The sequence below is a fragment of the Nestor notabilis genome, unplaced genomic scaffold, assembly GCF_000696875.1.
Source record: "Nestor notabilis isolate BGI_N333 unplaced genomic scaffold, ASM69687v1 scaffold23816, whole genome shotgun sequence".
Lineage (NCBI taxonomy): Eukaryota > Metazoa > Chordata > Aves > Psittaciformes > Psittacidae > Nestor > Nestor notabilis.
The window spans coordinates 1-17,038 of record NW_009934683.1 but is presented as its reverse complement, the minus strand read 5'-3'; the positions used below and the strand labels follow the sequence as shown (position 1 = coordinate 17,038).

At 40.8% G+C, this 17,038-nt stretch overlaps 1 protein-coding gene across 2 annotated transcripts in view; it reads right to left on the bottom strand.

The window, feature by feature from the left end:
• Positions 1-8,465, bottom strand: part of LOC104408033 (ubiquitin carboxyl-terminal hydrolase 22) — a 62,576-nt gene extending 54,111 nt beyond the window's left edge. For both annotated transcript variants that reach the window (XM_010017480.1, XM_010017481.1), the window contains exons 1-2: positions 8,336-8,465; positions 122-235 (exon numbers count right to left, since the gene is read on the bottom strand). In XM_010017480.1, the coding sequence (XP_010015782.1) occupies positions 122-235; positions 8,336-8,447 (226 nt within the window). In that variant the 5' untranslated portion in view covers positions 8,448-8,465. The remainder of the gene's footprint in view (positions 1-121; positions 236-8,335) is intronic.
• Positions 8,466-17,038: the final 8,573 nt, after the last annotated feature.

Sequence of the window (17,038 nt, the reverse complement as noted above, 5' to 3'; positions counted from 1 at the left end):
CATGGCCTGCACTACTGTCTCTAAAGAGCTTTCTTCCCCTTACTGGTTTTTGCCATTGACAAATGGGAGGGATAGGTATGATTAAAACCAGAAACAAGAAATTCAGGCAGGAAAACCAAACCTTGTAATTTCCAAGCTTTTCGTTGTTCTTCTTTGGCAATTTGTTCCATGTCTTTGTCGTATATGTAATCTTGACACATAAAGCAGTATATACCCCCATACAAAAGGTCTATGGCTGCAAAACAGAAGGGAAGTTGGGGAGGAGGGAAAAAAAGATGTGAGTTTATAAACTAGAAGACATTTTAAAGCAGGTTTCCAAGTCAGGCACTTTCTTCTCAGTAGCTCACAAAGAGTAAAGTCTGTACGTTAGAATCTGAAGGATAAAGAAAAAAGATATATTAAAAAGCTGATTTTTTTCCCCAGTTACTGTATGAGTTATTCACTTGTTTCTGGTACAGCAAGAAAACTGCGCAAGACAACAAAACATTCGCTGCCTTCAAGTTGGTTGTAGCTCACAATATACCTCTAAAAGACATAAGTAACTAAAAGGCATAATTACAGTGACTGACTACAATATGTGCAGAACTAGTACTGGAAGACTTGATATGTAAGTTTGAGTTGCCTTTTTCTAAGACTTCACTAAGTCCTATTCAAAGCCATTAAAATAATTAGAAAGCACCTATTTAAAACCCAAATGAAGGCTCCAACAGAAGACAGCGCTGAAAATTCAAAGATACTTGTGCAGGGGAACGTTTTTCCTGAGTAGTTTATTCCATAGGTTACACGTCTCAAATTCTCTTGTTTCACACACCCTTTTAGAATGGACATAAGAACACTGACCAATGTTCAAAGTATTTTTCTTACACAACCCTAAAGAAACCAAAGCCAGGAAGTTAAATGGATCAGCTAACTGGGAAATATTTTATTTCAACATATACTGAGGAAGAATTAAGTGCAAATTACTCATAGGAAATTGCTGATTTTCAGTAATTATTTCTAGATCAGACAGATATGGAAAAAAGCCACAAAGTAAAATAAAACCAATTCAGTGGGCACTAACAAATTCTCAGTCAGCTACTAAAACACAATCTGCATCTAGCAGCCAACTGAGAAACACATCGCCATTCCCCCTCAAGAATATATCCCCATTTATTTCCAAATTCCTTTTATTTCCAGACAAACAGCATTATTAAAATAATCTCTCCACAGTGGAAACTTGTATTAAATAAAGGAAACCATTACCGCATCAGGTGGCCTGCAAGAAACAGCACTGAATTGCTCTGAAGTCATAAGCAAGCCAAACCACATGCCACGCAGCTGGAATTCTGCTGTCAGTCTCATCAGGCAAACAAAGGTGAAGTCTTTGTGTTCCCCCATTAGTGTATCAGTGCTTGTGGTAAGGTTTCTTTCTAACCATGTCTTGTCCATCCTTCATAGGCTCTACACCCCTCTCAGCTTCCTACTGCTCTCCTTCAGTCCTGTGTGCCTCCTCCTCTTCAAAATCACTTTCTCAATGATCATGTCAAGTCACTAGTTACTTCTATATGTAATAAAGAGAACAGATACTGCAAGCAGGTTTGCATGATGTCTGTTATCTTGCCTATGTGCTTCATTCTTTTGTTCTATCTGGACCATGATCAGTTTGTGGAAGAGGATAAGGAATACTGAGTGTTACCTGGTCTAATGTCCAAACACCGGAATTTTCACCCTTGTGCTCAGAGGACTTAATAAACTCCTTTAACAGAATATCACAAAAGGGGATAAGAACCTTGCCTGCAGTGAAGATAAGCACCAGAACACTATGCACTTGAGCGTGTGGGGGTATATCAGAAGCTACACAGTATTATATAGTTATCTACTCCATTATCTACTGCACTACCAGTTATACACAGTTTTCAAAGAATAATTGTTGGAAATCCAAAGTATTGGCCTCAAAAGACCAAAGTCAAATATTGTTCCCCATATATTTTTTAAAAGATCCCACAAACAGCCCCTCTGCCCTCCAAATAACAGGAAAGGACTGGCAGAATATTAAATATATAAGACTGAGCACTACCACTTCCAATTTACCATAAGAATGGGTAGGTGTACACTGTGCTCAGAGAACTCCTTCTCAGCTTTCTGGATTTACATGCATGGGTCATGAAGTATAGCCGTCAAGATCAAAACCAACAAGAGACCACCCTACACAAGCCACTTGTGCAGAGCAGAATGAATTTCTGCTATAAAGAACCAGAAAGATTAACACAAACACTGGTGGAGTAAAAGCTGTAATTGTCCAGAGCCTGATTAAGGACTCTTGAGAAAATTTCCTCTCTCCAGCATACTTACGTGAACAATAGAGTTGTATATATGCCAATGCTTTCAATGGCATTAAAAAGACTGCAATAGGTTTTGGACAAATTACCTCAAGCACCAGTGACAAGGCGGCTGCACAGCCCTGGTTACAGCACAAAGAAAGGGCAGGAGTTTCTCATGAGAGCCAAAACAGGGCTGCTCAGTTTCAGGATCCTAGTAAAGTGTGTAAGTTTATTGTTTCAAATCAGTATAAATCGAGGTTTCCCCTTGAAATAGACTTTAACCTTCTTATTCTGGTCATCTTGAGGTGAAAAAGGATGTTTCCTTTAGGGCAAAGTGGAAAATATCTACTGCCAAGTCACTGTGGTGAGCACACAAGGCAGTCTCTGCAGGGCCTGGTGGGTGCCGGGCACAGGGTCCCCAGTGGAGGAACCACAGACATACAGAAACTCTTCCAATGCAAGCGACTTGTTATAGGTAGCAGAAGCTACACCACACCAAAAGGACAAAGTCCATATAAACCAACAAATTTCACCTCTTTGTTATCAACAGGTTAAAATGTCTTGGTTTTTTAAAACTAAACTGCTGTGAAGCTCTACCCCAAACGGACCCACCTGACCAGGAAATTCAGTAAAAACCACTATGACAGTAAAGGATGAGAATGCACATTGAACAAATATCATCTGCATTGGTATTTGGGATCACAAACCTAGCAGGAACGGGCCTCAAACTCCTAAGAAGTTTGCTTCTACACTTTCTATGCTGACGACAGCCTATCCTCATTTTCAAGTCAGATCTCCTCATACCTCTTCATATACAGAATTCTAAGCAGCTGCAACACAAGAGAGAAAGTCAAAAGATATCTCAATATTCATTCAAAAATAAAGCCATCAGCCTGGAGAAACAATGAGGCATCACAGAAGCTGACGTGGGCATAATGAGAGCAACGTTATCTACTGGTGCAAGTGACAGTAAGTTTGGAAAGACACAGCTGAGAGGTGAAAGTTTAAATTTAGGCAGCAAAAGGTCTTCAAACTCTATCTGGGAGCCAAGGAAAGTGTTTTATTTTAAGCCCAAGTGCTTTACTTTGCCAAATATAACCACTGACATCCTTGTGAAAATGTTAAGAGACCAAAGATGATGGGAATGTAACAACAACATGTAAGAAAGCAGGGAAGTGTGCCACATCCAGCACCTGCACATCTCATCCGGGTAAGAAACTTGCTGTGAGTTCAGAAAGACCCAGATGAACAGAACCAACGTTGCTCAGACAAAAATGGGAGACTTCACCGTACTATATGACAACCTTCCATCAGATATGACACATCTCTGAATCATGTTTTGATATCATCTTCTTTAGAACACTGGTTGCATTCAAGTAGAACGAAACCTACAACAACTTACAATTCAGGTCAGTTTTTACCTGTATTGAGGTTAATTCCATTGTGAGTTTCCATGACTCAATCTTGGCATGTTATCAACTTGAAAGCAACACACTCATATTCCATGCAAGTCGCCTACATTTAGTTCAACTTCAGTAATACATCTTTTAAGTAACCATCCTAAACTAATTCATGCTTCCCGATTTCTCACCTTAAACATTAAATATTAAACCAGTTTAGAGAATAGTCTTAAGTTCACAAGAAGTGATTTGCTAAACTTCAGCTCTTTGCTTGTTCCTGAACCTGATGTTCAAGTACCCGATTGCCTTCCTCCTGTTTTCCTGGCACCTGGAATGTGCGTCACAGCTCAGAATTCCTAAACTGGTAAGATACAAAGGTCTACGAGTAAGAAAATCTTACTAATCTCAGTAAGAAACAAAAAACACCCCCCAAAACAAGACAAAACAAAAAGCCCCAATCACACCAGCCTCATCTGATGCACCAGTCAACATGTATATTGGATTTTGCCAGGAACTAGTGAGCAGACACATTAAAGGCTATTTATTCTCTTCCCTTATCCTCTCAGTCTCTATCAAAGTGATAAGAGTCTTATCAGCTCTTCTAGTCAGAGATTTTTAGAAAAGGAAAACTAAAAGGGGGATGGGACTAGAAAAAAGGGGGAGAAAAGAAAGAAAAAGGGAAGAAAAAGAAAGGCTGATCCCCCCAATCACTAAATGGTGCCCAGCCTAGCTTGGAACCATTGAGAACTGCACATACTTCATTTCAGAGGGGAAAAAAGGAAAACTAAAACAAACCCAAACACAAGCCAAACTTCCTTTTGTTGCCAAGAATGAAGCATCAAATACCCACCCTTCTAATACATATTAAAACAATGGCTGCAGTTCAGCGGTATCTAAGAGAAAGGGTATTTTCTTCTCCTAATACTTGAGATAAAACCATGCTACTCTAAGTACTTCTTTTTCTATTTTTAAACCAGCAGGCAACAGATAAGAAGTGTTTTTGTGGGTTGTTCTCTAAAGTCTCCAAGATCTCTATTGGCTCCATCCAGACAAGGAATTTAAGAGAACCATAGTTTGTCCATACATTTTATTCTAACTTACTATGACCAGAGTATTTACTCCAGCTCCTTGACCTCATTCAGAAATATATGTATCATATACACACACACACACGCACTACTTACTATGTGTGCATGCACCCAGTACACTCCAGGAGCCTGCAGGATTCCTTTACTGAGGTTGCCCTGTGCTTCCTATTATAAAGTGTGTTTTGCCTTTTGTCAATCTTCTCCCTGCCCTTCTCTGACCCTACAACCTTCAAGAGCTTCCCTGTTTGCAGTAAACCTTTGAAAATAGTGAAATCCTCCTGCCTAAAGCACCTTCTCTTGATAGCACAAAATACTATTCAGGTTTAAAGGAGCAAAACTGTTAAATACTCCCCATTTAATCCTGCTGGGATTTTGTTTTAGTTTGTTTGGTTTCTGGTTTGGGATTTTTTCCCCCCAGAAATTTGGGGGCAGGATCCCCAAATCATAGACACGAAGTTTTGTGCTGCTCCATATATTATGATGCAAACTGCTTATACCCATCTGCATATTCTCATCTGATAAACAATGGAGACTTACCTCAAAACACTATTTTCAATAAAAGCAGTAGTAAGATCCAGGAGTCATTTCTGATACCGAGAGGAGCTTTCGAGAGATGGCTTGCAGGAGCTCAAACTACCTGCACATAACAGAGCAGCTCTAGCAGAAGACAGTGGCAATGAACAAATGCCTGCTTCCCTTCTTATGAGCCCAGTCTGGCTCCAAGTTTGAGCTAAGCTATAGCAATGTCATGCTGGAATGCACATCATGTAACAAATGAGAATTTGCCTGCAATACTTCACACAACACATCCTAGAACAGCAGGTATTTTTAATGGCTATGAGGAATGGCTGACCTGTATATCCTAAATGCTTTCCTCCTCTGCTTTCAATCAATGATACTTTGGTTGCCACCACAAGGATGTTATTATTGTGAAGTACAAAGAGTTTGTATTTTCTACTATCAAATTTCATCTAATTTTTATTATTGTAGTCAATGAAGTTATTTAATTCTTATCATAGGACTATTTACTCCTCCTCAGTATAAGCAACACCTCTGAACCCTGGGTCTGTCATGAATTTCACTCACAGACATAATTCCTTCTCTTCAATTATTAGAAAGTATTTTGACACAGATCTTCTTTGAGCAGTCCTAGGATGTACCCACGGGTGTTTACAACTGATACCATTTTCATGTATTTGGAGGGGATGAGGGATACCTACACAAGTAAGAGAACAGCCCTGAAACAGAACTAGGAAGGAAAAGGCTAGTTTGGATAGTCCCTATCTTCAAAGTCCTGGAAAATCCAGTCTTATCTACCTCTTTCTAAAGGACATCACACCTCTATAAAGATTTTTCATTGCATTAAGGATTCCCAACCCAGTGGAAATATCAGCCTCTCGTGGTGATAGACTATCAGACACTGTGCAACGCAGAGATTATAAAAAGCAGCTCATATAGCTGGATCTTCACCTACCTGTCACCCACATCAAGGAATATACTAAAAGAAGTACAGTATTATTAATAGACTCTGAATAGGCAAGCAGATGTAAGAGCACAGGTATTTCTATAAGCTCAGAGTGTGTCTGTTGCTCAAGGGAACAGAGAGAACAAGAAATGTCTTTTAAAACCACACTGGACTCTGATCCTGAAGCCTCTTGAAACATTGAGCCAGTTAGCTGCAAAACCATCACTTCCAGTGCTCAGACAGCTGTTAGAGCTGAAATCAATGATATTTCTTTGAGCTGTGATTAAGTGTGCAGTTCCTGCTGGTCTCCATGGAGACTGATGTTGGCTCAGCAAAAAGTCACCAAGTGTTTTAAAATAATCCCTGTCCGTTTTGAAATCTCAAAGCACTTCACTTGGTTTTGCCTATCAGATGTTATTTCCCCCCAATGAAAACTGCAGCAGTAAAAGCAACCCAAAGCATTAGGCAAAACCACCAAGATATTTTTACAGCTCGTTTCACATTCAGCTCGAAATTGAACACCAAAACATACATTGAAAAGCCAGAGAAAAGGAATCTCCAAAACTAGAAGTCAATCAGGCAGTTGTACAATCTTCATATTATGTGTATTTGTGCACTGAAGACTCTATATTTAGCTGCAAAAGAATCCTTTTGGGGATGATACAAGACTTCATTCTGTGCTTCAGCTGGTATAATTAACTTTTGCCCTTTTTATCTAAAGGCTATTCCTTTTGGGAAGTACCTTATCTGACATGTTCTTAATTGTCTAGTATCATGACAGTAACTACAACAGTCTTTAAGCAAGAGAGCATCTTCAAAGAACCTCCCTCCTCCATCCAGGGTGTTTTTTTCCTTTAAGGAAACAGCAGATATTTCACTACAACAGACAGCTTGCACAAAAATGAACTTCAAGAATTGAGGCTTCCTAAATAACAGCAACTCACAACATGTGCAATTGTAAAGCTCTTTTAAAAGGTTCTCCATCAATATGGCAAGTTTAATGGTAAAAATATGACAGTATCCACAGATAAACAGGCAAATACTGTCTATGGTCTCAATTTTTACACCTTAAATGTGGTCATAAACTTCGAGTGGAAAAAAAAGGGGGCTTAATACACCTTTAAATACACTTTACTGGGAATCCTTAGACAGATTTTACCTAGAACAATTTCTACTTCTGCATTAGAAAAGATTCCCAAATAATTTCACTTAATGAATTGATTTCAAAAGCTCTTTTGAGATTACAACCTGTAAAAGCCAATAAAAAAAATGGTCACACAGGGTTGATTTGGGGTTTTTACTGTTCAAAGAATGGCTGAGGTTGGCAGAGGTATATGGAGTTCACCTTGTCCAAGCCTCCTGCTCAAGCACTTGGAGTGGGTTGCCCAGGACCACATCCAGAGAGCTTCTGAATGTGTTTTTGAATTAAACTGTTTCCTTATTACTTTATTAACACCACTAGAAACAAGACAGAAAAAAAAACCCTCACAACCCCCCTTCCCTCCTCCCCAAAAAACCAAGATAAAACATAAAACAAACCCACCCACAAAAATAAGCACAAAAACATCCTTTAAAAGTTTAAATAATTTTGATTGTTATTTCTTTATGACGGGAATGATGGTTTTTACCTTAGCAAGAACAAGAAAGTGAACATGACCTCCTGAAGTAGTTCTCCAAAATAAACACTCTACTTCGAGGCACTAAACCCACCACTTTTCACACTTGGGGGGGGGGAGGGGGGAAAAAAAAAAAAAATCACACTAATTTTATTCTTTTTCCCTATATGACATTAATTCATAAATACTAAATAATAATAACTCACAGTTTAAGTTGTGAATAAAAACTTCCTTGTGATGCAGTGAAAGCTTTAGCACCGAGTTTAAAATAATACAAGTGAACTAATGCAAAACACAAACAAAATTCATCTTCCTGTCTACAAGAAAATATGGAATCACAGAATGGTTTGGGTTGGAAAGGACCTTCAGATCATCCAGTTCCAACCCCCTGCCGTATCACCTCACTCGCATGGAGGTGACATGGGCAGTACAGCGAGTTAAAAGCACCATAAGGATGACAGCTTACCTAAATTGTGTCGCTTTGTCTTTGCGTGCTCGTGAATATGTTTCTTTGTAAAACAGCCAAAGAAGACACAGTAGAGGCAAGAGTGGAGTCTGTTCAGGTGGGCACCACACATATGACAAATGCACGACTTTGCCTGAAATAGCAAAACAGAGACAGAGTATGAGTGACAGAAACAGACCTCCAAGTCCAGCTGAACAGAGGGATGCGGATCTAACTGCTCGCTTTCCCTTTGACGTGGTGCCTTTTGAATGCTGCAGAGCAGCAGGGAAACAGGTCCTGCTCCATGTGAGAAAGCCACCAATTAGACACATTAACAGAGAAAGCTCTTCCATTTGTCCAATATATTTATTTCCTTGCCTTGGTAGGGAGCAGGTCTCATCTAAGAGCAGACACAGTCAACCCATTTACAACTCCCAGCCTGTAATTTAATAGAACACTTCAAGCAGGGTAAGCAGACACTGCTGCTAATACACACAATCCTACCATTCCCTCACTGTACCTAGGCACTTCTGTTCCCTACCAACCACGTATCAGCAGAATGACCTGCAGCGTGTGCAAGCCAGGAGAAAGATGTGTGTGAAATGAACCTGCAACTTACTCCCTCCAAGATTAACCCGTATCAGTTCCTCCATCCAGCCACGCAAACAGCCACTGCTGGTGCAAAGCTTTGGGCATTATGGCTGTGTAGCAGGGGCTTAACATTACAGCAGCACAGATGATTATCAGGAGAGCAAGGTCTCAATGCCCTTGGTCTTGTTCAGTTCCTCAGAATCACCCCCCATCCACAGTCTCTACCTTGAAGCAATGGGCTTTGCTGCTGAACAGCCCCATCGCTGAGCTGGTTCCCCTTGCTAACCTGGAAGTTGAAGCTAGACTAAAACTAATCTTCTGTCAGGTTAGCAGGTTTGAGGAGATGAGTAGATTTGGACAAACTTCAGAGCTTAGGAAAAGCAGATGCCTGGCAAGGAGGTAAAAAGGTGAAGATGCAGGAGTTTTGGGTGGAGGGACCACAAGAATGCTGCACCAAGCTCCTTAAGCCCCTCCATGTAACTTGTACATTGAAGTGTCTGTTGGTGTACAGCATTTAATTTCTCTGCTGGGAGATTCTGCCACATTCAGTCATGAGATTTCTCTGTACCAGTCCATAAACAGTGGTGCAACACCAAATCCACACCAGAGTTACAGAAGTCACTTTTGCCACTCTCAGCCTGGCTTTGAGCTAAGCATGGAAAGTGACATGCTGAGTATTCCCCAGAGCAACCCCAAATGGGGAGGTATGTGATGAAAGCTACCAGCATTCACTGGAAATGAGTAAGTGTGTAAACCTGACATGATGGTTTGCATTCCTATGGTAACAATACATTTTAACAAGTAGGACTGGAAAAAGAAAGCAGCAATTAGAAGGTTAAATAGACTTTTTGACTCTCAGTCACAGTTGAAGCACCCTAAGCCAACGCCAACCAAAAAATCTTCTGTTAGCATTAAACTCAGACACTTTAATGAATCTTTAGAAAAATTACTAGTGTAGTAAGAGACTTGGGAGTTTGAGGGATAAGTCTCCTGCCCAACACCACCAATTTGGGCTCGATACCATCTGATTGGAAGATACAGACAGGAGAAATTCCTCACAGTAAGCTAAGAGTAACCGAACTTCTGTAACAGCTCAGAGCTACAGAGATCACTTACAGAGTGATCTCACAGACTCATCTGAAAACACCATTCCTTTGCTTGTCAATATAGAAGCACCTTTTCTCTTCGTATGACAATAAGAACTGAATTACTAAAATACTAAGCTATCACCTAATCCAGGCAGTGCAGCTCCTCAAAACTAACCCCCAAAGTTCTTCTATTTACCCAGTCTACCATAACTTAAAAGTGGAGCTGAATAAATGATGCACGAGCCTGTTCCCTAGTCTGGCATTTTGCTTTCAGAACACTTATGGCAGTTAAAATAATCAAAGCAGCTTTGCAATATGCTGCACTGTGCCATTTATTTTCAAGCTTCTACAAATTAAGCCTCAAATCCTGTATCTCACATGTTGTGTGTGTGTATGTGTGTGTTCAAAGTTCTCCCCAAGTTCTGTTAGATGAAAATAGACGGGTTGAATCAAATTCCACACACCTACAGAAGGAAATATTTTAAAGTAGGACCAAAAAAACATATTCCCCACCACCAGCACAATTTCCATCTTTAGAAAAACACTGCAGAACTGTCAAACTGGTGCCTAACGGTCGCTCTTTGGCTGCAAAAGCTAAATAGGATCAGCCTATCTGTTAAGATTGCTGCTATGACAACTCCTCGAGCAAGCAACTATTTTACTTAGCCAGCTAAAAATACACTTTTTAGCATTAAATGTATTGTAAACAGATAACAAGTATGTACAAAAACCCCAATCATTTTAGGCTAAAAGGCAGAAAATTCGTACCTAGAAGAGGTTTTATTTCAATGAAGATTAAGAGAAATTGAAGGATGTAAAAAGAAAACTTAGTGGCAAGTTAAGAGAGGAGTTCGACCACTTCTTTAAAGGAAGCTATTTTGTTCATATCCTCTATTTGTTCTGTAGAGCTCAAGATGGTTTTTCTAAAATTGTAAGAAAACAAGGTTAAAAGACAACAGAGTGAGGGAAGAAATCAATATCCAAACCCATAGTGGCTGTTCCTAACTGGATTAGCTGTCTCCTTTTCATCTGCCTGTGCTTTTAAACAATTTGCTAAGTTAAAACAAAACTGCCACCCTCCCACCCCACCCCAAATAATCAAATCACTTTGTTTCATAATACTCCCACCCCTGCTCCCATCTCTTGAGGCTACAGTCCAAGACGAAACAGAATACTGCAAATGAGTAATCAAAAAATCAGTCTGATCCAGAAAGGCACAAGCTTGCTCTAAAACACAACTCCAGGTTTGGAAAAAGCAAGTTAGGGTCTTCCTTATGGCCTAGATGCTTTAGGGAAGTCCAACAGCATTTTGGCTGCAGAATCAACCTGTCACTTCTCCTTTTCTCTGGTATGCCCGAGATACAAGAACACCCCTTCCTTATCCTAAGGTAGACTATTCCCCTTCTTCCATACCCTTTCCAATTATCATGCTACTCCCTGCTTGCTCCTCCTTATTCTTCCGACCCTCAAGTACTCCACTCTCCATCTTTAACCTTATCCTCTCTCCCCACACTCAGCCCCTCACCTTATATCCCCAGCCAGTCCTTCAGTCTATATGGAACCTCTGCTCTCCCCTTTAATTTTGCCTTGATACTCTAACAGATTGCACACAGAAACCAGAAGAGGTTACAAGTGTTCTCTTTGTGGAATATTATTTCTATCAATGATAGAAAACTGGAAAGAATGGTCCTGCACAGTACAAACAGTAACTGACACTTCTGACTGTGCTGCAGGAGTGAGGAGTCCAGCCAATACCTAAATGAGGTCTACAAGAAGCCTGGAGAGGGACTTTTGACAACTGCATGTAGTGACAGGACAAGAGGGAATGGCTTTAACCTGCCAGAGGGGAGATTGAGATGAGCTCTTAGGCAGAAGCTCTTCCCTGTGAGGGTGCTGAGGTGCTGGCACAGGGTGCCCAAAGAAGCTGTGGCTGCCCTATCCCTGGCAGTGTTCAAGGCCAGGCTAGCCCTGCACTAAGCATTGAGATAAACATATGCATCCTTTCAAGTCCCATCCCCCTTTCCTGATGATGCTTCCACACACTGGTGAGAGAGGCAAGTAGGAGAAAGCAACAAATGAGGGTCCGGTTGGCTGGTGCCTCAGGAACCTGTGACAGCTCCAGCAATAGAACTCTGCTTTCTTGAACTCTTAATCCCTTACAGACACATGAACAATGAAGAGGCCAATTGAAGTTTGGAGCATTCATTAGTTTAACATCAGAATAGGGGACAACTAACAAACAAAACCCCGAAAGAGAAAAATCAAGAGATGTTCAACTGAAGCTTTTTAGATAAGACGTGCAAATGCCTTCACTGGGCCACAGATCAAGACATTTAAGAAGAATTTAAACAGTTCCTCACATATTCAGAGTTCCTGGTCTTAATATGCACATTTTAGGCACAGTCAGTCCTCCCAGTTTTTGCCTCTGCTATTCACTTTGCCATGTCCACACCGCAGCCTAGGCACAGACTTGTTTTTATTCTTAGCCATCCATGCTGCAACCAATTCTTGTCCAAGTGTAACATAGACACAGCAGCTCACACTGAGTGACAAACAGCATGCTTCCCTTCACCTATTGTTCAAAGGAAAACAGGATAGATAATCACAAAAGGTCATATAACTGACCACTGTTGAAGATGGAGAGCCTATGGCTAATCCAACAGCAGCATTTCTTCTGCCTTGTGGGAGGAGAAAGCCAATATTAAACCACAGCTGACAAGATTTATTACTCTCGAGTACTCTTTGCACAAAAAGAGTAACATATTTAGGTCAAATCTGCCTTATGACATTTCTATCCCTTCTTAGTCTCCATTTACTTCAAGATTCACTGGTGCTACAGACCCACCATCCATTAGCAGAGCAGTTGGGATAGTTCATATATTTAAATAGTTGAAACTTCAGAGCCCTGTTCTTAGGTATCAAGAAACAAAAAGAGGGAACTGATTGCACAGTTCCCAGTGGTATGGCATATATATCACTCCTCCACATGCTGATAGGATGATTCAGAGTTGCTCTGACTCAGTGCACATTTCTGACACATCAGCTTTAAAGAAATTAAAAGATCAACTTTAGTATTTTTTACTTACTTCCTGCAACCATGTTTTAATTATGATCTTGTCTGATTAGAAATGACAATTATAACTTAAAAAGAATATGTGATCCATATGGGAAATTGTGGTTCCAGCCCCACTATCAGTAAAGGTTTTATTAGGAGTAGGAAAACTGCACCAGTTACAGTATTGGGTGGTTTGGGAAGTGTTCAGAAAGTCACCTAAAAATTAAAAAGCCAAGTACAGGTAACTTCTTAAACTGGGTTATTCTAAATAAATACCTAAATTCTGATAAATACCTAAAGTGAGTGTGCAGGAAATACGGGGAGGGATTTTTTCAGGTGGAGGTAGGGACAGGACAAGGGGCAATGGCTTTAAAGTGACACAGGGTGGATTCAGATTAGACATTAGGCAGAAGCTCTTCCCTGTGAGGGTGCTGAGGCGCTGGCACAAGGTGCCCAGAGAAGCTGTGGCTGCCCCATCCCTGGCAGTGTTCAAGGCCAGGTTGGACACAGGGGCTTGGAGCAACCTGCTCTAGTGGAAGGTGTCCCTGCCCATGGCAGGGAGCTGGAACTGGATGGGCTTTAAGCTCCCTTCCAACTATTCTATGATTCTGTGATAAATGTTTTAGCCAGCAGCAGCAAAAGAGTTTTCAGATCTGTTCAACAGCAAACATTAAATCCAAGGTCCTTGTGCTGCACCAGTGTATTTGCTGGCTCCCATAGTACCATCGGATGCAGCAAAGAAGATGTCCACACAGCTTTCCTCATCTGTGAGCAGAATGTTTGGCTCTGACTATTTGAGCAGAAGTCTGAAGACAACGATATCACCATTTATAATTAAACATGAAGCACCCTAAGCTGTTAAATAACATCACAGTTCTCAAGCTGAGTGTAAATAAAAATATACCATTCTGAACATCTGAGCAGCCTGATGTCCTTCTGCAGATTAGATTAACCCCATGAATCCTACTTCTGCCTATAAGAGAAAAAACACTGTGAAAGAGGGGAAAAATGAAAGTACTGAACATGCTACAGAAGATGCCAGAAACCAACTTGAGGCAACTTTTTTCCCCTTCCAAACTGATCAAACTTTTCCATTACACCTTATTCATGATGCTGCCTCCCAGTATAAGGCCCAAACTACCTGTCTTTTGATAAAGCAAAGTAACATGTGCATTAAACTCATCTGGGAGAAACTCAGAATCAGAGAAAGAATGATTAAATATCTTCTGCAATTCCAAATCTGAAGGTGATTCTCCATTTGCTCCCTTTATTTTTTCAGGGTTCTTTTTCCCCCCTCCTATCTTTATGAAAGACACATTAGCAGCCACACAAGAGGCACAGACTTGCAGTTTTTGATGCCAATACCAGAGTATTTTGAATGATCTGCTTCTTAGTTAGTACTTTTTCGTCTAAAAGGTTTAAAAGCACATTAATCCTATTCCTTTTTCAGTTGTATTTTTTGGTTTCAACAAATTTCCTCCAATTGCCTCATCTGGCAATGACAAACCTCTGCCAAGTGTTCTGATGACAAAGGCTGACAAAGTCTCTGGAGGCTGAAGAGAATGGGAATTTATCCTAATTCATAAAGCAGCATCAGCTACCTTCTGCAGGAGTGATGGTTTGTCACAACAGCACCATGGCCAACCCCTGGGGAACCAAAGCACAGCTGGCCAAATATACTGACTGGACCAGGATCCCCACCCAGAGAAACAATAATGGTAGAACTGAGTTGGGAGGAAGGAGGAAAAGGGAAAAAGAGACCACTTATATTGTTTCCAGTTCCAGAACATGTCTTCTCAAGTGTAAAATTAACCACTAAAATGACCGTGGAAGCCTGACAGGATTTTGTCTCGTGCCTTTGGACATAGTAAAGTTGGTTTTATTCTCTGCCCAAAAGGTGGGAAGATGACAAGAGAGGTCCAAGCTTTCAAGAGGCAACTGAACACCAGAAAAGTGCTCTATATAAAAGTGCATTGTTAGTAACAAAGAAGGAACACAGCTCTAAAGACAAGGCACAAGAGGAAGATGCAGGTAAACCCTTCAAAGTTCATAGGGCACAGGAGCTGTTTCATAGCACATGAGAAAAGAGGCCATCTGTAAAAGCGTCTTCTACATACATCAGATGGAAGCCACAACATTCAGAACAAGCCAGAAAGGACCACAAACATCTTCTGAACTAACACTATCTGTTCTGCTGAAGGGTGAAACATCTGGATTAAGTTATCCCAAACTCTTTCACTAAGCAGGTAATATCCCAGCTTCCACTGACTTAGGAATCCACAAGCCACAACATTCACTTTCCTTCTCCAAAGTGTACCACAAGATGGGAATGGAGAGTACTGAGCACTGCTAGAGCACAGTGAGTAGTTACACTAATAACTCATGTGCATGGCAGGACTGTCCCAGTCTAAATTAGCAGAGGTTCATTCATTCCCTATTCCTGCTTAAGGAAAACATGGATAGCTTTCAACTAAGCAGCAGTTGGGAAATGGTGCAGTATAAAATACGGAAAGTCACTGATCTGAACTTAAAGAAGCAAGTTTGAAATAGCTTTGAGTCCATTAGAAAAAGAAATGGACAGCACAGAAATTCCACATAAAAAGCCTTTATAAAATGCTTCTATCCAGGTAATACAGTAGGGTTTATGACTCCACATGCCTTTCTGAACTGAGTGCATTAATTTAGACAACAGTGTTAAAGACTATTTTCCACCGTGCCCAAATACGCTACGGCTGCTCTGAGATCAGCAAAGGGGGAGACACAATAATAGAAGTCACTGAAAGCTACCTCAGAAAAGCCAACCTCCTTTCCTTATCCACAAATACTGGATTAAGACACACAAAGATTGATCTATAGGAGCCAGAAAAGCCTTCCTAGATCCCTTCTTCCAGAAAGGACCAGATTTCTTTAGGACAGATACTTCAGTTATCAATAAACTTGATCTAGTAGTTGCTCACCTCATACACTGTTACACACCAGGATCTAAAGCAACCCTTCCCATTCTTAAGTAAGCTACCTCAAGTCAGTCTTTTCCCCCAAGGATTCAGAACAAGAATAACTACTTGCTGCTTTTAATACAGTCTTTCATTAAATAAGATCAAAGCTCCAATGAAGCTCTACACTAAATAGCAGGATGAAGAACATCTCTAAACTCATCTATTTGTCCCCTTCCTACTGGAAGGGACTGGTTTACACTGTTCTGCTTCAGCTCACACATTTGTACCTACAGGTATGTTTCTAAACTAAGACAGGTGACTTCATGCTGAGGAGGAGCACACACATTCTTTGATCCACTGGCTCAACTGCAGGTGGAACCATCTCCAAACCCGGGGCAGCGACACATCTGGAGCAACAGCAGCAGTTTGAGTAGTGATCACATCTGCCTGCTCTAAAACAACTGGCATCGGCAGCTACTTTTGCTGCCAACCTGGGCTCCAGTCAACTTGGAGTGTGTCTACCCAGAAGGAAACTACAGCTGAAGCTCCAACACAGTGAAGTTAAGGGATTAAATCTATGCACAATACTCAGAAGAGAGACAACACACACTTCTCAATCAACTCTGACATGAAAACATGTTCTTAGATGAGAATGAAGTTGTAGCCAAAGTTTAACCAAGCTCCAAAACCACAGCTTTGGTCCAAGGACTCTTCTCAAGAGAGCACAGTGCAAGTCAATGTAAAACCAGAGAACTTTGCTTCACCCCCATATAGACTTGTTAATTTCATTAGAGAGCTGACTAGTTATCATTTAACCTCCACATACAGTTTCCTGCTCTCCTTACCCTGAATTTTATATAAGACACACACACACACATATATATATATATATGTGCATGTGTTTGTATATATACACACACGCACACACATATATACCCTTACAGTGCCTCGGTGGTGAGGTGCTGGCACAGGCTGCCCAAAGAACTGGTAAATGCTCCATCCCTGGCAGTGTTAAAGGCCACATTGGACAGAGCCTTCGGTGACATGGTCTAGT